The sequence below is a fragment of the Aythya fuligula genome, chromosome 2, assembly GCF_009819795.1.
Source record: "Aythya fuligula isolate bAytFul2 chromosome 2, bAytFul2.pri, whole genome shotgun sequence".
NCBI lineage: Eukaryota > Metazoa > Chordata > Aves > Anseriformes > Anatidae > Aythya > Aythya fuligula.
The window spans coordinates 33,704,177-33,727,940 of NC_045560.1; the positions used below are offsets into that span (position 1 = coordinate 33,704,177).

General features: G+C 40.0%; 1 protein-coding gene across 1 annotated transcript in view; it reads right to left on the bottom strand.

Annotated features, from left to right (window-relative positions):
- Positions 1-23,764, bottom strand: part of RAPGEF5 (Rap guanine nucleotide exchange factor 5) — a 128,182-nt gene that overhangs the window by 94,203 nt on the left and 10,215 nt on the right. Inside the window, exons 4-5 of the mRNA XM_032181219.1 lie at positions 17,288-17,336; positions 1,870-1,946 (exon numbers count right to left, since the gene is read on the bottom strand). Coding sequence (XP_032037110.1) covers positions 1,870-1,946; positions 17,288-17,336 — 126 coding nt within the window. The remainder of the gene's footprint in view (positions 1-1,869; positions 1,947-17,287; positions 17,337-23,764) is intronic.

Sequence of the window (23,764 nt, forward strand, 5' to 3'; positions counted from 1 at the left end):
CTCTGTCTCTGTCTGCATCTTTTGAAAATAATGTAATTATTACAGGCTTCACCTTTGATCAACCTGAAAACTAAAAACCATACACCACTGTCTAGACAGATCATTTGCTTCGCTCCAAGTCACTTGCATGGTCTCGCTAAAGTGAAAAAATCATTCACACCCTTAACCCAAACTGTATTCAGTGTTTGCAGAATGTCGTTTTTATGGGACTAATGAACAAATCAGAGCTACAGTTGCTTTGACAATGCCACTGCTGTCTTCCCCGTTGAGTACTTCAACACTTCTGTTAACTGCTCAATTAATAATTAATTTTAAATGTGTTTCAAATTCTTGTAAATTTTAGAAGGTGATTTACAACCAAATAAGATCTGAGCAAAGAAATACCAACAATTAATTCTTATGTTTTTTTGGTCATCTGCCTATGCAATCTTACTAGCTGTCTACTTATGAGCTTTGAGCACACATTGTAGTCTTTTCTTTCATATCTCTTATATAAACGCAAACAAGTGTTTCCCCAAAATAATAATTACAAACATAAAGTAAAACAGAGCATTTATGAAAAATGGAAAAGAAAATGGTAAACCAGATTATTTTTTTTCAGTGATGTTAGTGCACACACAAGTGTAAGAGGACTGACCCTCTTTGTCACACTGACGTCATTTAGGAATCAAAGTTAGGTAACAAAATTTTCATGCCTTAGGGCTCCTACACTTTTTTCTTTTCAAAACAGATTAGTGACTTGCTGCAATTAAGAACAGAAAAGCAAAGGTCATTTCTGAACACCTTGCTCAAGTACTACTGTGAAGACTGTGCTAAAAGTCCCAGTTCCAGGCTGATACAAGAGGTATGTCCACATGCTCCCAGGCTCTTGTGTCTGCACCCTCAAGGTATCTGTCATGATCCAGGTCTGCTACAGAAGGTGTCTGCAGTCTCTTCTGCACTCACAGTGCTCAAGAGAACCTGTACCTCTAGAAAGATACAGGTATTGCTGACATGGATGCAGGGCTTGTACCTATTAGAATGCTGTTAGTCAGACATCAATGCAAATCCTGCTTCTCATAGATCATAGCTGGCAAAACGTAAAGAAAGAAATCAGAGACAGGAACAACAAGCTGTATGTGTCAGGAAAAGAAAAGGTGACAACTGGTGGGAGATGTAAGATTTTCAAGAGGTACAGAGAATTAAAAAAAAAAAAAAAAAAGTCAAAAATGGGAGAAATCAATTTTAAAGTAGAAAAAATAATCAGTACCAGTACAATGATTAATATAGTTATGCTTGCTCAGTTTGAATGAGTGAACTGAATGACTGAATGAACTGAAGATTAATCAAAAAAGATTCACAAAATCAAAAGGGGTAAGAAATCCCACAGTAAAATACTTGAGAATGTAGTTAAATTTCTTCTGAGTAATATCTAGAAGCATGTTTTGGTTGTAAATGAGGGCAGTTAGGGAAGGAAAGAAAAAAGGTTGTTGCTTATACTCAAGTGACTCTTAAGTATCCTCATTTTATTGCATGTCTACTTACAGTGATTAAATTTCAATCAAAATGTCATATGCCCTTGCCTCTTAAACACATCTCATTTTATTTTCACATCTGGTATATGCTACGTGTATTATCTAGAAAGAGCAGAGAGAGTTTAAAAATGCTGCCCGATTTCAACATCATGGGATTAATTCCCAGGGTGATCATCAATCTTATTCTAAATAGTCACATATGACATGATCCAGCAGACTTTCTCTTTCCTATGGGCTCCCCACTCAGAACATTGGGGCAAATCCATTTCCCAGTGCTAAAGAGCTATCAGAAACAGATCCTTCAACTTGTAGATCTGAAAAAGTCTCTGAGATGCTGTTAATCTTATACATTTACCTGAGCATCAGAGGTATCCTTGAGCTCTTCTAGCCCTCTTTTTTCTTGACTGTTGTTTTCTTCATTTTGATGAATTGCTAAAATAAGAAAGAAAGAATGTATTGGAAGTGTGTATGTTCTAATCACAAGAAGCCCAAAGCAGCATGGCCCAGGCTAGATCAAACATAACAAACATGGTTCCAAATTTAGCTTTCTAATTAAGTCATCGAGTGGTTTTGGACTGACTTCTATATACCTTATTTTACCAAAGCACTAAAACGTAGTATTGAATAGGTATATTCCTGCTGCTGTATTATTCCTGATAAAGAAGTGCAATGTAAGGAAACTCCCATCTTTTCTATATCTTATAACAAGACTTAATGACTCATGACGAATGAAAAACAGACATCCCTTTATTTTCATTTCATTGCAGAAGGTCAATTCAGACTAAACAAAATAACCAGATTTATCCCTCATCTCAACCTTGGAAAATTCTATGTAAGCAGTGATCTCAATCTCAAATACCACCACTATCCATGAAAATCATTTCCAAAAATAAATGGTAACAGAAGACGGTCTATTGAAGATTATTCACAGCTAGCTCAATAAGAGAAACCTGTAGTTTAGCTCAATCAACACCACTTAACACCAGCAGAGTTTTGCCAGACTTCGGAGAAAAAAGTTTTAGATCAGACATGAACTGTGGAAGGGCTGAATCAGAGATATCAGCTTGTCTATAGCTTAAGAAACAGGGACCACTTTTGGAGGGACACATCAGACTTGTTTTGTAAACAGATGTACCTATAGGGTGCAAAAGTACCTACAGAGCCCAAGTAGAACCCCTTCCAGTCAACACTCCCTCCTACAATATTTTGGTGGGGGGACAGCAAGCCCTCAGCCATTCTGAAATGTGACACACAACAGGGAAGTCAGATAAGACTCAATGAAACATGTGAGAAGTGACTTTTCTTACAACCACCACTCTCAAATACCATTGTCCTTTTTCTACACACTAAATGACTTTTCCATAATAGCTGTAACAACAAAAGCATCCTTGAAGTGACAGAGCTCGCCTATCCCAGCTTCATCAGCCACCTTCACCAAAGCTGTCCTGAGCTCTCAGCCTGAACCTTTAGACACAGCCAGGTTACCACAGCTGAGCTGATGCAGGTAACTGGTGCCATGAGATCTGGCTTGTTCAGTCTGCTGCAGACATGAGGTAAAGTTCGTTTAAACCTCCAGCAGCATCCAGCACCTTAAAAGAAAAGTACCTTTAGACTCTTCATGAACTCTAAGGATACGGATTTATTTTCTTTTTACTGCAGGATATCTGTTGATATTGCTATGCCATAGAGGTTGCAATTCTTCTTTCTTCCTGCACGGTTATACCATTAAAAAATAAATAAATAAATAAATAAAAAGTAATACAGATGCAATTATAAAAAGAGAAAAAAAGTAATTTTGTCAACACAATATATTCTATTCGATTTTTTTTTAATCCACTATCTAAAGAAAACAGAGGTCTGATACAAATTTGGAATAGTGGCTTTGCTGACACCATTTCACCAGCCAACCTCTGAAATTCAGGGTGAATGCTGAAAATACCGGGTTAGTCTCTAGTTGTAACACAAAGCATTTATAATTGGGGTTAAACCACAGTAGTCTTCAAAGCCAGGTGAAACCAAAACACGATTGTGACACTGCTGGAAAAGTAACAATCCAGTAAAACCATAACTGGAGTTCCAGCCTCAAAAGCCTTGTGTGGCCCCTGCTTTCCTATCCCATGGTTTCTCAAGGCAACCTACTCCAAGCAGCCATGCCAGAGGCTCTGTGCAGCCCCTTCCCTTGTAGTCCCAGCCTTCCTCCTCCCAGAGCTGCAGGGCATGAAGCATTCAGGGTATGGATGTGCTGAACGTGACTCAGAACAACAGGCATGAGACAGGAATGTTGCAATGCCAGAAGGCAGTAACGAATGCTAAAAATACATTTGTTTGAGCATTTGTGAATTGCTCAAATCTATGGCTGTGACAGAAGAAACACATTTCCCTAACTCTCCTTTTACTTTCCTCGTTTTTCCTAAAATCGATTTGTGCTAGCCACTGATGGCCAAAGCATCCCCTCAGATGCTGGCTGCTACTCATGGCATTTTAAGCAACCAGGTGATCTCCATGGGTCCAGGCAGCTTCTCCCACAAGCCTGAGCAGGTGGGGATGCTGCAACCAGCTGCGATGGGGAAAAGGTTGGTGGCTGATAACCAGTTCCCTGCTGCTCTGCTATGGGTGTCCCCACCCTTGCCCAGGGCCAGGGCCAGTGCCCAGACCTACTTTGACCAAAATGAACCAGCCAACCTTAGAGAAAGAACACACAGCTGCTACCCCAGCTGGTGAATAGAGAGGGGACAGTACTAGTGACAACAGCAAGCACCAATGGCTGTGGGAAATTGCATCTTGCAGCTAGCCCAAAGAAGAGGAAAGTGCATGTCCTCAGCCTCCGCAGTTACAGACAGCTTCAGGAGCTGAACAATTTTAGCATGAGAAATTTTACAGCTGATGAGAAAATGGACTCAGTTTAGACACACCCTAAATGAACCCATGATTTAAAAAAAAAAAAAAAAAAAAAAAGCTGTTTTTGTTTTGTTTTTAACCAGCAATTTCACAGCTCAGCTCTAAAAACGCTGAAAAAGTTCATAATCCAAACACAGCTCCCCTTGGCTTCAGTGTTGTTTAGACTGCATGAGGAATGTAGAAAAGAACCAGTAAATATTTTCATAAAGGAAAAAAAAATAATCCTAGACCTTCCAGTGATGTGTCCCTAGCCCTCTTGGGAGGGAGGGAGCAGAGTCAGCCTCTTTTTCATGACATTTCCATCACAAACCTGATTGGGTAAGAGACAGGGAGGACACAACAAACCAACAAACACACAAGAACCAACTACAGTTTGAATCCTTTAGCTACATCGAGGGAGTAATACTGAAAGAATCACACCATCTAATACCTTGTTTTCCAACAAAAGAATACAGTCCCTTGAGAACTGAGCTGGCCGTATTGGCAAATAACAAGCCTAAATTATATTTTCATGGTTTCTGTGTGAAAAGATTATTACATGTTTTGTCTATATATAAAAAACAAAACAACAACAACAAAACACCATGAATCTCTTAAAATATTCCTATAGGAATACCATACTCCTATTCCATGGGTCATCACACACGCACACATGATACAAATTGCTGTATCTCTGTACACAGCCTGCATCCTAACCCAGTACCAACTCACAGACATCCCATGACATGGGACGTACACAGGTTTATGTGTGCAAGAATTCCCACGCAGGAAACCAACCTGTGGCTGTGGCCTCAGCACTGCCCTAACAGGCTCTTGTGCATGCAATAAGTGTTCAGCCAAAAAGTATAAGAATTCAAAGGTAATTTCCCACTTACTCTCAGTTGCCTTAAATTTTTGACTAAAAAGACTTGGCATTGCAAATTCTACTGAAGGAAAAGCAACAGGAAGGTTAGGGTGGGATGGGAAATTATTTCCCAGGCAAGTGTTGATTCTGGGACAGCTCCCTAAAACTGTGATGTGTACATGCAAAAAAGTTGTGAATTTTGGAGCTGGGCCAACCACTGCCTTTACTGCCAGCATAAACCCTGATTCTCTCCTTATGATACGAATGCTCCAGCACATCTGACAAAGTAGCAACACCACAGAAAAGCAAAGGGGGTCTACCCTGGTCTGTATACAAATGTATAGTGACCGGCCCCCTTTTCTACCTGCAGCATTTCTCCTCCTTTGGTCTATGGGAAAGGTCACCATGAATGAAAGAAAAAGATGTTAAATGAGCATTAGCTTGTTAATGTGCAGCTCAAATGCGTCCATTTGCAACTTAGCCTAAGGAATTCAGGATGTTGACTTTTCTATGGTCACTTCAGGATCACAAGGGGCATCATCTGATTTGAGTTCCTTGAGTCCCTGTGGACCACAGCTGAGGTCTAGCTAGAGGACTCTTCTATAAAACTAACTTTGGAATACAGAGTTCTTGTAGGAGAGAGCTTTATCCTTTAGCAATCTGATTTCAGCTCATTAAATCAGCAGAAAAAAATAACAAAGAAATAAGAAGGAAAAGTAAATCATGTACTAGCTATGTCAGCAAAGTCAGCCATCACAAGGGGATTAGAAGGGAAAGGGAACACAACCATCACTGATACAGGAACCAAGCACATCCTTTGTGTCAACATTTCTGACCCACAGTGCTCCCCTGCTTTTATGGCCTCACCACAGAGTTTAAAGCAAATTTAAGATTCATCTCCCTGAGCAGCCTGGAGAATCGGAGGCATGCCAAAGAGCTCCCTGCTAGCCTGCCTGGCATGCAGCAGGGTCCCAAGAGCCACCCCCAGCACCGAGTGCTGTCTTGTGCCTACAGAAGCATCACTGCCAGGGGATTCAGCATTGCACAGTGTGCTGCCCCCCAAGATGTTGCTCTGTACACCCCATACTTGAAGGTAAATTGTGTTTGATGTACAAGATTTTTAGAAGTCACATCATACAACACGTACTTTGTGCTACACAAAACAGCAGAATCTTTTGCCTGAGTGAAAGTAGAAAGGACAGTTTAAAAAAAATAATAATAATAAATCCATCCATAAAAAAGTCCTGGAACCCACAGCATTACAATCTTCCCAGAGGCTTTGCTCTATTGTGCAGCAGCACGGCTTTCTTCCTCTGCCATAAATGAAGTTTCTTCTTTCTACCCCTTCTGGCAGCGAAGATAACCTTCCCCAGACAAACCCCTGCGCTATCGGCGCTGCAACCAGCCCCACCAGAACAATACCACCAGGAGAGGTGTGAACTTCCTCCCTTTGGCTTAATAGGGTGTGAACTCTGAGAGCTAATTATTTAAACGCTGCAGAGGGGACGCCACCGCCATTAACCATTTTGCTGCTGGGCAGCACGACACGGCAGGCAGGGACATCTGTTCGTCCTACACTCAGCTCCGCATCACTGCTGGCTGTCCCACACCCTGCCACCCTTGCTGCTCCCTCTCTGAACAGACATAAACCTGGGTCCACAACCTTAAACTAGTCTGGGTTTGATACCCTGGTTGAGAACGAAGCACTTTGGCAGCAGGCAGCAGAGGGGACATCATGCCAGCTGGCGTTGCCACAGCTTCAGCCCCCAAAATCATTGTGACCAACAGCTTCAGCCCCCAAAATAAGTGTCTGCCCAACCATGGGACCAGGATCTTTTTTTCCTAGGGCAAAGGGCACCTACATACCCTCCACAGATGGGTGGCAGGCAACACCTTGGCACTTGGTAAAGAGCCTATCACCGAATAGAAGAATTCTGTTTATTTGACAAGCCAGCAGATTTTCACTGCTGGATAGTTATAGGCTGTTTTTCCAGCCTTGTCAAACTATCACTGCTGAAAAGACCTCAGGAATCTGCAAGAAAATTCCCTGGGGGAAAAGTCCAATGCTCTGAATCTCCAGCAGCCTGCACCAGTTGATTTATCATCAGCTCTTGGGAAGTTCACAACTTCTAGCATTCTTCTTATATCCCACATTTTTTAGAGGCATGTTTCTTCTCTTTCTGTTTTTCTCTCCCTCCTTTCACCCCTTCCCCCCCCCCCCCCCCCCCTCTTTTTATCCAAAGGAAGTTTCCAGCATGAAACTTCTCAGAAAAAAAAAAAAAATGAAAGAAAAAAAAAAAAAGGCATTTTTAAAAATCATATGATTCTAAGCCCAGTTCAAGTTTTTTGAAGACTTTATTATTTTGAACAATGGAGCTTGTGATATCCCTTGTTCTTCATGGAGGGCATAGAGAGGGCTCTACAGAGGTTGGTTACTATGGCAGCTCAGGGCTGTATGACGCTGTCATGTTTGCTGATGCTTATTAATTTATCAGAGTGGGGAAAAAAATAATAGTTCCAGTTGATACAGTTGGGGAAAATAAAAGACAAGTCCTCTAGCTTATTACACAAGGCACTAGAGCTGAGTGGTGGGAAGGAGATGAGCAGCAAGTAAATGTTTTACAAAGCTCAGGTCTGGAGGACCATTTAAGCCAGACCAGATCTTCATACATACTGCTGTGTTTTCCTAGTTTTATTGCAAATAAAATGGGGAAAAACAACAAGCACGGAACAACTTTGAAATCTCCGAAAGCTGCGTATAAAACACAGTGATAATCCCAGGAATAAAACCCTCCAACTGAGAATTGGTTCCTTATTTACCATGAAACTGTAATCTTTTCCCAGAAATTACTGAAAAGAGAAAGCTTTTTAAGCTCATCCTTAACATGATTTCTTTTATTAGCAATACAAAAATTGCCTTTGAGCTTTCTCATTCCTTGCCACTATTTCTGCATATATATATATATGCAAATCATTGTACAGATTTCCCTTTTCTGAGTACACTACATATCTCTGAAACAGTTGGCAGGCCCTTGGGGGGGTGTTGCCCAGACAGCTGTGCAATCAGCTGAGTAAATCAGCTAATTAAAGAAACAAAGAAAATGCAAAAATTATTAAAGAGTCTCCAGCTTACAGCCTTGTTCATCACCTTTGTATCTAAAAAGGCACAGCAAGCATGGAATGGAATAAAGGTGCTTGTAAATTTGGGAATGAACTATTGCAAAATTGACAATGATGCTAGTTTTTCTCAAATACTAATCTGAGAGTGATGATACTTATGCTTTGTATCTTAAATCAATTTCATATAAATTAATTCTTTTTTCTTTTTTTTTTTAATGACAGAAACATGAAATGTAATGTCAGTTTCATAACAGATTTCAGTATGTAAAAAATGGTCATTAACTTCTCCTTGACCTTAGGTATAGAACTACTATTGAATTTGCAGAGAGGCTCATTATGCTCATCTAGTTTCCATCCAGAAAAATAAGTTCCCAAGGGTCTTATTGCTACAAGCCATTTTTCAGATCTGAAATAGGAAACAGGACTCCTGAAAATTATGCAAAAAAAAACATTTCCTCTCATTGCAGAGTTTATCAAAAAGGAACAGATAAGAGCAAGGGTAGGAATCAAATCTAAACAGAGCAAATCCAGACTGGTAAGAACGGAGGCTGACAGATGTAGATTTGATCTTTCTGAACCACACATCATTAAGTCATGGTCCCTTTTCACTGCATCTGAATGACCATTGGAGGACAAACCTCTGTTTAAATGAGACTTCCTCCTCCCTATGTTATATAGCCATTGTAAATTAAAGAATGAGTGCACAAAGTAGAGCAACCAATATTTCCCAACTCAAGCTATGTGGCCAGCAGCTTTTGCTACTATTCTTTTCACATTCTAGTACAATGTTTTTGTTAGAAATTTCTGTTTATTTTATTTATCAGAACTGAACCCTTTTATCTGACTTTGAAGGCCCATATTTCATTCAAGATTGTGCTGTGTTGTGCTGTGTTAGAAGACCATGATTTATAAAACCATTGGCTAAACAAGATGGGCATTTCCTGCTAGATAACCAGCCGCCACTGATTTACCTGGCCAGGGGAGATTTGGTTTTAATTTCCTGATATGTTGTAACACATACAAAGGAAAAGCCACATTTCACACATGCTTTGTGAACATATGACCTCATATAATTTTTTACCAAGGAGAAAAGAAGTGGAAAATGAGTTGCAAACAATGTAGGATTACGTAAGTGATGTTCTTTGTAGCAATAGCAGCTCAAGGAAAACCATTCAATAGCTGAATACACAAAAATTTTACCCAGTGTTTTTAGACATTTCTTCTCATCAACATATTTAAAATTGATTAAAAAAAAAATCAAGCAGCAACAAATGCATCTCTAAAAAAAGCTGCCTGAAATGAGATGCTGGAATTGTGGAGGAAATGGAGCTGGGAAATGTTCATACAGGCATGCAGAGGGACAGTGACAGAGCAGGCTGGTGCAAAGTGAAACTTCACTCTATTCCATGGAAATAACCTATGGGCATGGCCAGGAAAGGAACAGGAAACAAAGAGGACTCTGAACAAACAGATTCTGTGAACTCTGTAAATGCCTCTCCCAATGGACCGAAAACAAAACTTTCACCTGGGAACTGTTTTTTGCATGATTATTTTCATTTTGACCTTACTGTGCAATCTCTTACCATGCATTTGCAAAACATCAATCATCTATGCAGCTATTTTGCATTGCTCATTTTCATGTATGCACCTTATAAATCATGCAGAAATAATGATGTCTCAAATTCTGAAACTACAAAAACCAGAAATCACTGGGTAGTATAAACCAGGTGGTCATTGACACAGCACAGCAGAGCTCTATGCGTGTCCCACACTCTGTCCCTGGTTGCAGAGCACAAAATGCTCCGCTTACCAGTGTTAGAGGGAGCCTGACTCCATCTTCCTGAAGTGCTGCCTGCCTACATGATTACTTCTCTTCAGAGCACAAAATCCTAGAAGCACAATGTAACTTTAAAAATATCACTGAATATGTTTTCAAGTACAACTTTTAGGCTGAATAGGAAAAGTAAAGGTAAAGTTACTGAGCCCAATCTAAAGCTCAGCACGTGTGCACTTTGATTTTGAGCATTTTGTAATTTATCTCCAGGATAAATTACAGAACCATAGAATCATTCAGGTTGGAAAAAACCTCTAAGATAATCTAGTCTAACATTTAGCTAAAGTCCACCACTAAACCATGCTACTGAGTCCTACATGCACACGTTTCTTGAAGACCTCCAGGGATGGTGGCTCAATGTCTTCCCTGGGCATCCCATTCCAATGCCACACAACCCTTTCAGTAAAGAAATTTCTCCTAACGTCCAGCCTAACCACATTCACAGAAGAAATCCATCTTATTCTACATATTTTGCTAAGTTTGACCCTTCCTTTCAAGAACTTGATGGTTAGTGGAATTAAAAGTTGTAATGAAATAAGGTCTTACTTAAATCAAGTAAATGAACCCACTGGCAACAGACCTAAGGGGACACAAAAGCAGCATGATATTTTTGATATAAATGTTGTGTTGTAACCTTTCCCTACCTTTCAAACTCTCTCAATTTTTCCACAAAGGAAAAAGTACACGTCTGTAGCACGACTGCCATTTTGTTCTGTGAATGGGAACAAGTTCCTCCAGTCCCTGAGGTTTTTCAATGGCAGAAAATAAGTGATAATAAAATGTGCCCATTTCAGAGAGGTATTATATATCTACTTATTTACAAGACTTGTGTCTTTAAAGAGTACCTAATATGTTCCAGATTAAAACATAATATGGAACTGCTCCACTCTTTGGTGACCTTGGATCATGTATTTTTAACTTCATTTTCAAGTATGTGTACCACTCCAAATTCTCAAGGTTTTCTGCATCTATATAACAACTCTTCTACAAGGAAATAATGACAACATAGAACATTCATACAGCATTAACTGACTTTTTTTTTTTTTTTTTTTTTCTAATTCTTATGGAGGAAAGTTACTAGGAAGTCTCACAATGATATGTGCTACTTTAGGAAAAGGGCTAAGTGGTCAAGACACAGCTTCCTGAGTTAAGTAAGCTGATAAAACAGCTCAATGCTGCCAAAAGGCACATTTCTGGGCTCCTTCCCACATCCAGCTCCCCAGCCCATTGATAAGAAGCTGCCTCCCTTGCTTTGTACCAACTCCAGCACCTCTCAGCCCTGCAGAACAGCACTGCACACACATCAGACAAAGTGTGAGCTCTTCACACCCACATTCAGGGCAAGGCGAGCAGGAGCACCCCTTCTGGAAGCACTGAGCTGTCCAATTTGCTCTGCTGCAAAGCCACACATCAATGTATGTCACATTGATGTGTGGCTTTGCAGCAGAGCAAAAGCCACACATGTTTGTTGGCACACAGGCTGCTCAGTGTAGTCAGGTCTAAAACCAACTGTGCAGATCTGCCAAGAGGATCTAAAGACACTGAGTAGCAGGGAGGAAAAAAATCACATATAAAGTCCAATACTGACAAATGGAAAATAACGCCTATTGGAAAAATCAGATGTAACTGTATGAGGGCAACAAGTAGTGCTCAATCACAACTTTGAACAGTTTGGTTTTCTAAAACATATTAGCTCAATACTTAGTAGGGATCAAAAAGAAAAATATGAAAAAAAAAAGAGGATTAATAATTAATTGAAATGTTACAAAACAGAATGCTATAATACCATTTTAACTTCAGTATTAACTCCTGCCTGCATAAACTGGGGTGCTTCCACATGTTAAATACTGCATGCTGTTCTGGCTGCCCTCATCTCAAAACAATATAATAGAAGACAATGCAAAGATTATCAGAATCAAAGAGATTTAATATAAGGAGTGACTAGTGTTTTAGCCTGGAAATGAGACAACTCACTGAGGTTATGACAGAAGGGCACAAGATAGTGAACAGTATGATGACAGATTGGAAATGGATTATTCACCATTTTACATAACCAAAAAGTTGTATCACAATACACTGAGGGTCATGGTGAATGCGCTTAAAACAATCAAGAAAAAATATGCTTTCACATACCGCACACATGAACTGTGGGACTCACTGCCACAAGATGTGAAAAAGGTCTGAAGTTAAGTGGGTTCAAAAAGCAATTTGACAAATTAATGGAAGGAAGGTCCACCAAGTGCTGCCCATCTCAACAGTGTGAGTACAGCAAGACAACTCTAGCACAGCCCGGTGGATGCTGAGTGAGCACATCAGAAAGACTGCTTGTACTCGTTCTGTTTCCCTGCCCTAAGCATCCTCGAGTCATCACTCACAGTGGGATCAGAGCTGGGTGGACTTTTAACCTGACTCAGCCTGGCTGCTAGTGTGTTTTTAACCAGGCTGACTTTGCCTGGAGTGCATTTAAGTACAGCCATGCAAACAGCTCTGACAGCCGTGCTCAAGAGGTGGTACTGCGGCTGGAGAAAGGAAGAGGTGTTCACAGCTTGTTTTCCATTCATGTCGGCAAAGCTCAAGCCCAATGACTGGTTTGCATTGAATTGTCTGCCCCAAAATGAAAATACTAAGCACACCGCATAGACAACCGAGTTCTGACAGAAGCAATGCAAAAATAAAGGGGAAGGGTGGATATGCATAGATGTAAATCAGTATTAAGAGGGAGGCAATCCACAACATCTCAATAGAGTTAATATATTACAAACTCATACTATTATAAAAAAAATATATATATTGCTTGTCAATTTAAGAATGGTATGACCAAAAAGTATCTAACGATGTTATGCAAAACTGAATCACGTTCCTAAGAGGAAGCAAAAATGCACACAAGAGCAAGGGCTTTTGTGGTTGCCCTGCAGGGAGGGGAGAAGTGACCCCCTGCTGGCTGCTTCCTTTAGATATAAAGTTAAAGGAATTTGTTGGGCAATGCCAGGAGTACAACTAGGTTCATGCACACAGATGCAAGGCTTCCTGCTTGTTGACAGGATTAACTCGAGCTCAGAGCATCCACCTGACAGACTTTGATCAGCTCTGATGTATCTGTGTAGCTACACCACTGGCTAGAGTCTCCAGCCTTAGGCTGTTTGCTGCATTTTCTCCTTGTTTTAGCCACCATTTTTAACACATAAGGAACATGTCATGAGCCATGACAAGCAATTGAGATAAATGCCAACCCTTGTAAACCTTCAGAATGGAGGCTATATGTGTTCCAGCACACTCGCAGAAGCGATCAGAAACCAGAAAGGTATAAGTAAACAAAACAATTATAATGCCAAGTACCTGCAATTAAAAACAAAGTTGTCTTCTTCTCCAGTTATTTGCTTCCCCAAGACCTGTTACCAAACTGAGCTTGACAGCATTTAATCTATTTATTTCTGAAGTTAACCAAGAACAATTTTAATGCATTTTTTAATAAGCCACAGAGAAGTGCATAAGCTCATTTCCTCCTCTTAGGTCAGCTTTATCATGAGAGCTTTATTCTATTGAAATATAAATGTGTTTTCTGGTTAACAGTGTTACTAAAGTCCATCAAGACTTCACGATTACAGACATGAGTTTTACCCCAATTTTTAGTTCTATTTACAAAGGAACTACTGATGCTGAGTTCCCTCTGCATGAGGGCTCTCAAGTACCTATCCATCTGCTTTCACCTTGCTATTGGAGTGGTATAAGTGCAGTGTTCATTTTAAATAAGAAAAGGGAAGTCTTTTCCACAGCTTACAAGCTTTTCATTCCTCAGGTTCTGCATTTTTCCTTCAGCCATTTGTCAGTTTTATGTTTTTCTCTTCTTCTCCCACCCCACAATAAAGACTAAAGAACACCTCTGGAGGAAAAGCATTCTCCTCCACGCCCTACAGGCTTCATTTTCTGCTAGCTGACATTCTCCATCAAGCCAGATCCTGTGCTAGCATGAATTTGATACTCTGCCCTACCCCACATCAGGCTCATCGCTCTGCCTTGGTTTTCAAAGCATTTTGTCAGTAGATACAGACAGCATCTAAATCTCTGAGCTGAAGCAGCCATTCTGACCCAAGAACTCAAATAGCTATAATCACTGCTTCTCATACACTGAATCTCTTCTACCACTGTGTAGCAGCCCAAGCTTCATTTCAATAAAAACAAACTGCTTGTTTCACCCTGATAACCAAAGGCAATGTTTCCAAGCACAGCAGATATTAGTGGTTGGACCCTATTCACCTCTTGCAGAGGAAGCTGAGGTGCTTGTATAGCACTTTTCATGCAGTGTGGCCCAGCGATTACTACGACAGTCCTTGACATGTAATATTAAAACTTTTATCAGCCAGTTTTTCTAATGCAATTAAATCACCCAAAAGTGCCTCTCTAAAGGCAGAGGTATATTCAGAAATTAAAGTAATTTAGAAACAAATTACACAGTCTTTTTATTAAGAAGGAAAATACTCTTTTTTTTTTGCTCTTACTGGTAATGCTAAGAAGCTGTCCAGGGAAAACCTTTTGAAACACTGTAATTTAAAAAACACCAAGCCATCAAAAAGCAGTACGGTGGAAATTTCTGCTTTGGTTTTCATGCTGCAGACCTCTAGGAAAGCTTTTGGATACTGATGTAAAAAAATAAAAATAAAAAGCACTCAGGTTCCACCCAGCCAGGTAGGATGATGCCCATAGCCAGCCTTCATCAATCCCAGGGCATACAAACCTGGCACCCACATCATTCACACCAGCCTGGAAGCAAACCAAGGCAGCTGGCCCAATAGCCATGTGCCGCTCTTTTAATGCCAAAATCAACTCTGTCTGATCTGTGTTGGTTTATTTCCTGGAATTATATGGAGTCTTGGACAAGGTTAGAAGAACAATATCTTAGAAAGATACTGTGGCTTTTAGCTCCAGAAGTACTTTCTGTGAAATATACTTTAGTTCACCACGCACAGCATTGCTCACAACAACTGCTATGCTGTGAACTTAACCATCAGCAATAAAACAAATAAGCATAATCAACCACCCTAATTTACTTCACTCCTACTGTAGTAAACTCATTAACTTAAATTAGTCCTTACAGTTATGCCTGTTCAAGTAGCCATACTTTTTTTTTACAGTCATCCAAGACGAGGCATAAAGAAATGCAAATTTCAAAAACAAGCGTGTGCTAGTTAAACTGACTAAAGAGGTATCTTTTGTCCAGATCTAAACCGATATTGCTGGTGTTTACATTAATGTGTTAGGAAAGCCTGGTCAGCACTTTCCAGCTCTACAGGGAGCTTTGTTTATTTAAGGCTGTGATTTTTAAGTAAAATATTTCTACCTGCTCCCTGTGTTCTGCTTACTCTCCTGCAGCTCATTCCTGATCCGGCTGCCCATCCCATTTTGTACTGACACAACTGCTTATGGAGCCAAAAGGAAATGAGATGCTAATTCAGGTTAAAGACAACTCGTTTGGGGAATAAGGTTTTGTTTGTTAACAATAGCAGTAATAATATTTGCCGACACAACTGAAGAGGAGAAATAGAAACAGAGATTTCTTGGAGCTGTAAAATGGCTAAGTACAAGGTACGTGGAACCACTCTCTTAACATATTTTATGGCAAAACAAAAGGAATCTTCCAATCCTCCTTATAATAACCTGTTCTGCTCTGCACTAAACCAGAGCAGAAGCATTTCCATGTTCAGACATTAACATTGAGGTGGGACTGGGGTGACAAAAGGTGAGGGTAAGCAGGTGAGGGGTGTTGATGTTTTTTGAACTACTACAGCAGCCCCAGAAGCAAAGCTGTGACACTCACAGAAGCAGCTTAGGTCTGAATTCACGATTCAATTTATGATTACCTTCTGCGGATTTACATTTACAGATGGCAATGGATGTAACCTATGGGTACTTCTATTTCAAGACCAACAGGCATCACAGTGTCTGCAATATTTTTGTAATACTTATATTTGCATACAGAAATATTTGCAGATATGCCAACCACATCTTCTGGTGTCTTTAGTTTAAGATATTTTGTGTGTAGCATATAATAACTTTTGTGCTGTGCTTGCAAGCAGCAGGTAGACAGACATACAAATCATATGACACCATATTGGTTACAAGTCAGAAAATAGCTCAAAGTCCAAGATCCATGATCTCAACTTCTAGCAAAATCACTGAAGTCACAAGAGATGCTTCATAAAAATAGTCCCAGAGACCTTAATAGCTTTGGGAACATGCCAATAAAATTTAAGTCAATTCCACCTCTGGTTTACTGTAGTAACACATTCAACTCTCCCTTTGCCACAGGCGTTTCGCCCTATCTGCAGATTAACTATCCTACAGGTGTAGACAGTGTAGAGTTAACTCTGTATTGAGTCAAGTAGATTTCTTTACTCTGGTGTAGTAATGTTGTGTTTTTTTAAAACTCTCAGGCAGAGCTAAGAAAGTGGTTGTGCTGATAAACCCTGACAAAGCTGAGATGACCATGTATCTTAGTATTTCTTTACACTGTATCACCAACATGTGCTCTAGTGTTTATATTCTGAGAGGTTTTACAGTAATCCACTTGGCTTTTCCCTTCTACTGCCCTGATAACAGAGAATTGCCTTCATAGCCCTCTGTATGTACCAGAGGAGTCTTAAGGAAAGCATGTTCTCAACACATAAAGTTGGTCTTTTGCTTTAGGATAAAGAAACTCACCTGACATGGCAGGTAAAATACAGCAAAGATGGCATGAAATACAGGGCCATAAAAGCAAACACAGGAATTTTTTTTTGTTGTTGTTCTTTTATAAAGTGGAAACCCAGAGATAAAGATGACATTGGCCAGAAAGAGACCCAAGTTCAATTCAACCATAACATTCAGATTTTATCAGATAGGCCATTAGATGTGACAAGTGAGAGGAAGTAAAACTTCACAGTAATTGCACTGTGCTGTGTACACAGATTCTCCAGTGAGAGAGGAACGAGGTCTGCTATCTTTGCTTCCCAATGTTAATGAGACAGCAGTGAAAATTCAAATACTTCAATAACAAAAAGGAACAATGTTATAAAAACCTCTCTAAAGTCCAATCTGACTCACCTGACTTCCTTGCTTTCAAGGCAATGACAGCAGCCAGCTCTCTCTGTACCTAAAATACCAGGAAAGGAAATGATGGTTATTGTTACTGATACATAGTAAAACAAACACATTAAAAAAAAAAAAAAAAAAAAAAAAAAAAAAAAAAAAAAAAAAAAAAAAACATTGGAAAGATACAGGCTATCAAGCCTTTGGAGCAGTAAACTGCACACAGAGTTATGCAGATAGTTTTGGAACTACAGTCACTTTTTCTAACAAATCTATTTCTTCTTCAGATGGGAATTCTGTGACTTTTTAAAAACAAAAAAAAAAAAAAAAAAACAAAAAAAAAACCAACAACTTTAATTTTATGTAAATACTTCACATTCCTTAGGGAGGTGGGCAATCCAGTAGTCTGGTCTACAGCATATCCCAATCACAAACACACATTTAAAGCTTCTTCCTTGCCTTGTTAAATGTTTGCTCTACCTCTACTGAACACACTTGTAATTCTGGACTTTTGTGCGACTCTAACATAGGTGCATTTTCCATGCTGAGGTTTGTGGATATAACCAAAGTTCATTTTTGGAGCCTTCAGGAGGGAACAACCTCTCCTAATAGCATGACTGAGTATTTTAGGACCAAAATTTAGCTTCAAACAAACAGGCAGAAATAGGAGCTATATGGTTTCCACATCTACAGGTTATATTACTAGACTGTGATGAAATAACCCTGCCATGCCAGCCATCTCCCTTCCTCAGCCTCCTGCCTCTGCATTCCCTTTATTTTCTCTATAATCTCTACACTGTCAGACAGTCTCATTACCCAGCTCAGCCCTATACCTACTTCCCTCTGTAGGTCTGTTCCTTATTCTATCAGTAAAGTTCAATAGCATGCATTATTTTTATACTTTATGCTTCTCACTGCCATTGTCTATCCCCCCTGCAGCTGCCTCAAGTACTCTCCATCTGACCTACAACACCCCATGTGCTCTCCTGCATACACCACAACTCTTCCCTTCCTCTGTCCTATACTCTTGGGCTCTTATGTACACCTGGCAGCTTCTTTCACCCTCCCCCATTCCCCAAGGCAGAGTGTCCTTAGTGTAACAAAATAACTTTGGGACACTCCAACTGTTTTTCTATGGATTTTTTTATCTCTCTGTACGAAGACTCTTGCACTGCATACCAGCCATCTTGCCTAGCAGACCTATGCACAGCTCAACACTGTTCTGAAGCTGAAGTTCTGGCATACAGTTTCTGAGAGCATATGACATTTAAAACATCATTTGCAAGACATGGGGTATGGTCAGTATAAGGCATTACTCCCACAAAAAGTTCCTGTAGTAATACAATCACTAACAACTGTCAACATCCCGCTCTTACCACTCAGAAGAAAAGTTTGAAGACATGAAACCAGAACAGTTGATTTTACATTGCTCTGAGCAAAAAGGCAAAGTGCAGTGGTTACTAGGAGAAGACAAAATTGCCCAGGACCTCTCAGTATAATGGTAACCCCTGCATCTGCTGATCAGATACAGAGCAGCCACCCAGGAACATGCTCTACGTGGAGCAGAAAGCACTCATACCAGAGGCCACATCCTTCCTCTACTTGCATACTTCCTTCCCTTATGGCAAAGGACAAGGGAGCTTTTTTGCTGTCTTTGCAAGGTACAAGGATATTTTCTACTCCTTGATACTACCCCTTGGAGAGGGATGGAGTTTTCTGCCACTCCAAGCAGGAAAATATGAAGGCAGTGCCACAGATTTCTTAAATGTCGTCCTGTTTCCAGCACAATTGTGCAAGCTGGCAGTATTACCTTCCCTTCCTTCCTTCCTGTACACTCATTCCCATGTCTGGAGAACCGTTAATCATGTTTAATGTAAGCATAAACTGCAAGTATAATGGGAAAGAACATTTGTTTTTTTTGGCAAGACAACTTGTGTGCTTACTTGCAGCAATTAATATACACTAGTAATGATACATGCATGCTATCCAGAGTTAGAGTGGGATTTTCAATAAAAGCCCAAGTTGTTTCTGAATAACAACACCAAAATTTCTCTTGGCAAAATGCTCAGACATCTCTCCCTTCATTAAACTCAGCAGGAGGTATCGACGTCAAAGTCCCAATCCTGGTCTATTCTCCCAGGTTACTGACAGTACAAAACAGTGCACTGATGTCTCATCTTTATCTTTTAGTGTTTTAAAAATATGTTATCTCAAGATTAGCCTTGGGAGACACTACAATCTGCAACAGTTGTAAACATTTCAATTAACCCAATCAAATAGAATTGGAAAAATGCCCTCTTCTCAAAAACAGAAGAAAAAACAACATTGTGCCATCCAGCAATTATATTCACAGTATTACTTTTGCTTATAACATAGTACATTCTAAGTGTTTGAAAGACGGTGCTAATATCACATACAATAATACAATTTTTCTGTATTTTTTCCACGATATGCAAAATATCTAATTTTTTGCTGTAAGCCAAGTGGGCAGCTAGCACTGAATTTGATCTGAGCAAAAACACTAAGATGTTGGAAAAAATGCCCCTCTAGTCTTAATATTAGGCAAATGTTCCTTCACCAAAGGGTTTCATTCTGTCTGTCTGAGCTCCCTCTCATAGGATTCACCCAAGTCACAAAGAATTGGTGCTGATGAGCATCCTTCTAGTTTTGCCTGATGCCCCTAGATTTCATACTCTATGTGCTTTTGTCTGTTTTAGCGTAAGCATATTTGGCATCTCTGCTGGACATGCAATTCCTATGCATCATTACACCAATGGAAATCGGTGCACAACATTCATTCCTCACTGCACACATGCCACACATTATCATACTTCTTCCTAACAGGATTTCAGTTACTGCCTGTTTGACAAAATCGATAGTTGCACATCACATTGCAGATAATAATCTAGACTCAAAGTAAAACATGTATTCACACAAGAGCTGTGCCTACCATAATAAATTAAGATATTAAATATAAAAAATTGGTTTATACATGTAGCTTGTTGCTACAAAGCAAACACTGTCTAAATAGCATCCTGTTTTGAGTAGCAATGCAGATGTCAAGACTGATTCAGCTTAAATGCTAGCTTACCACAACATGTTTACAGACATATTACACCAGTCAAAAAGATAACATTTTGTTTGTTGTAATCATATTACCACATCTTGCTAAGTTTTCTTTTTGCAATAAGAAAGAACAAAAGCATTCACATAAGTACCCACTTATGTTTGCTTGATTAAATACAAATTATATTTTATATGGTGAATCTTCCTACCTTTAAATGGCAGGTGGATATTTCTTAAAAAATATATATATACATATATATATAATTTTATATATAAGTCACACAAGTGTGAAACCTGGGGAGCTAAGGTGATGTTTTCATAAAGATCATATGATAATTCAGGTTGGGAGGGACTTAAGGAGGTCTCTAGTCCAATTGCTGGTTCGAAGCAGAGTCAGCTATGAGAACAGAACAGGTTGCTCAGGATTTTCTCAGTCTAATCTTGAAAGCCTCCAACAATTGAGGAAGCAATCTCTCTTGAAAGTCTGTTCCACTGTTGTAGTTCCTCACAACAAGAAGTTTTCTTTCCTTGCATCCAGTCTGAATCTCATTTCAATCAAGCCAAAAGCCCAGCTTTATCTCCTTGGTATGTTCCCCAAAGGCCCTGGCAGGCTGTTGTTAGGTCCTCTTGATGCCTTTTCTTCTCCAGGCTGAAGAAGCCCAGCTCCCTCAGCCTCTCCTAACTACGCAAGTGTTCCAGCCCCAACCACCTTGGTGAACCTCCAACGGACTTGCTCCAGGTTATCAGTCTTTCTAGTACTGAGGCCTCAGAACTGCATGCAGTATCTTGACATGGTCTAATGAGTGCCATGTAAAGGAGGACAATCACTTTCATCACTTTACTAGCTATACTCCTGTTAGTACACCCCAGGATGCTGTTGGCTGTCTTTGGTTCCAGGGCTCACAGCTGGCTCACGTTCAACTGGTATCCACCAGGACTCCCATATCCTTTCCAGCAAAGTTGCTCTCCAGTCAGGCAGACCCTGACCTGAATTGGTGCAAGAGGTTAACTTGCACCAGGTGCAGGACTCAGCATTTGTCCCTGATGAAATTCATGAGGTACTGTTGGTCCATTTCTCCAGCATGTCCGGCTCTCCCTGGATGGCAGCCCTGCTTTCCAGCATACAGTCCTCAACTTGGTCTCCTCTGCAAACTTGATGAGCAAGCAAGACTTCATCACCTCTTCCAGGTCATTGACAAAGACACTTAACAGGTCAAACACCGGCCCATCAGCAACCCTCTTGTTGCCAGCCTCTAGGTAGAGTACAGTTCATCAGCTGTGAACCTCTGAGACACACCACAGAAGCAGACTTAAACCTGTCCGGTTGTCCAGCCATTCAGACTACAACTCTGCTCAATCAGCTAATGACAGGGCAAGGGGGAATGGTTTTAAACTAAAAAAATTTAGGGGAGATTTAGATTAGAGGTTAGGAGCAAATTCTTCACTCAGAGGGTGGTGAGGCACTGGAACAGGTTGCCCAGAGAGGTTGTGGATGCCCCATCCCTGAGGGTGTTCAAGGCCAGATTAGATGAGGCCCTGAGCAACCTGATCTGGTGGGTTGTGTCCAGGCCTATGGCAGGGGTGTTGGAACTAGATGGTCTTTGAGATCCCTTTCAATCTGAGCCATTCTATGATGATTCTACGCTGTTCTTCTCTTATCCGTGAATCTGGTCATTTTCTCACAGAGCGCATAGTTTTGCATCTAGTGGAGAGTTCATACCACCTCTACTTTTTTCTGTCTAGAGCAGTCTTTTGTGAAAGTATTCCATACCTCAATGTGCCAAATAGGACTTCAGGTCTAGATACAAAGTGGCAATCCTTAGAGAATCTCAAAATGAAATCCTGCAAGAGAAAGCTCTCAACAGTGGGGTTTTGAAAAAGAGTTTAATTCACTCTTTGCACCTTAAGAAATGAAAGTTTGGTGGACTCTAAATAAATGTAGTACCTGGGTGACTATCTAAAGTACCAGGAAACTGTATTTGCCAGGTGCAATGCATTAACATCCTGATATTCTTTCTTATCCTATCACAAGGTGATGTAACAGCATTGCAGGGAAGCATTCATAGCCATCCCAGAATGCTCTAGTTTTAACAGTGCAACAACACATTGAATACGAAGCTGCTTTTTGGGACATGACATGGAATGCATGACAGCTCTGGAATGCCTCTTTAAACCCAGGAACAATCAGTACTTTTTCTTAAAAATTCACTGCTCAAAAGATTATCCAATGCAAACCTATTTCAAATGGCATTTTAGACTGCTTGCATGTCAACTGTTTTTGCAGGTTAAGTTTGATGTTGTCAGTGCCTCATTGTAATGAAGCATATGATACGAGCATAAAATTTGATGGGCTCCATTCAGTTACCTTCACTGACTCTGTTTCTTCCACTGCAGAACAAAGAGTAAAGAAAAAATGAGAGCCCACCAAGTTAATTTCTTGTCTTTTGTATCACACTCTGCTCTTCAAAGAGCTGAATTGCATGCTTTATGCACAAATTAAGATGAGAAAGAAACCTCTGCAGTTTTTTCCTACAGCCCTACTGACTTTGCATCATTTGCCACAGCTATCGCTATTATCTTCTATGATCTCAATAGCCATTGTTTGAAACCAAAAGTGCATTTCCCTAACTAATCATTTGAGACTGGCTGAATCATCAAAAAAATGTCAAATTGTGCAGTGAACACAAAAAATGGAGTTATATAAAAGAAACAACACCTGGTAACAAAGAACACTAGGGGGTAAGTAATAAGAGAAAGGCCAACGTGGAAAGACAGACCACGGTAAAGAAAAAGAGGTGGAAAAAGGAATTTGCCAAACTCGTGCAAGTGCCTGTTGTCTGTGCTAGTCACGCTATACTCCCTTTATACAGAATAAATGCATTACCATTGCAGCCTAAGATATGTTTATTATTCACAAAAGCAGACTTCCAAAATTAATTACACATTCAGCATCCTAAAAACACCTATTTCTACTGACTGTATGGAGTGCCTTGGAAAACTAGATCAGATGTAGATGTCTGCCATATGGTCACTTATATTTAGGTGAAGTGAATTTCACATTTTGCAACAAAAAAAAGCTTCTACAGGGATACAGAAATAAAAATTAGACCTTACAGGCATGCATGCTTACAAGCTTTCCCTGCCATTTCAGATGCTAAAACAGTGATTTCTATTTTAGGCACACAGATACTTCCAATGTTGCTCAGGGTGTATCCTCACAATCAGTTTAGTTTTGCAAGTCTGGGAATTCAATTTCCAAAAGAGAAAACCTGGCAGAGAAGCATCCTCCTGACCTGATACAGAATGTTTCAGTCCATTACAACAAAAGCAAAGAGAAAGTAGAAGAGACAGTAGAAGAGGCTGGTATGCCCTGTTCCCTGTTGGGATTTGAACCTCCATACCTAGAAATACATTAAAAAGTTAAAT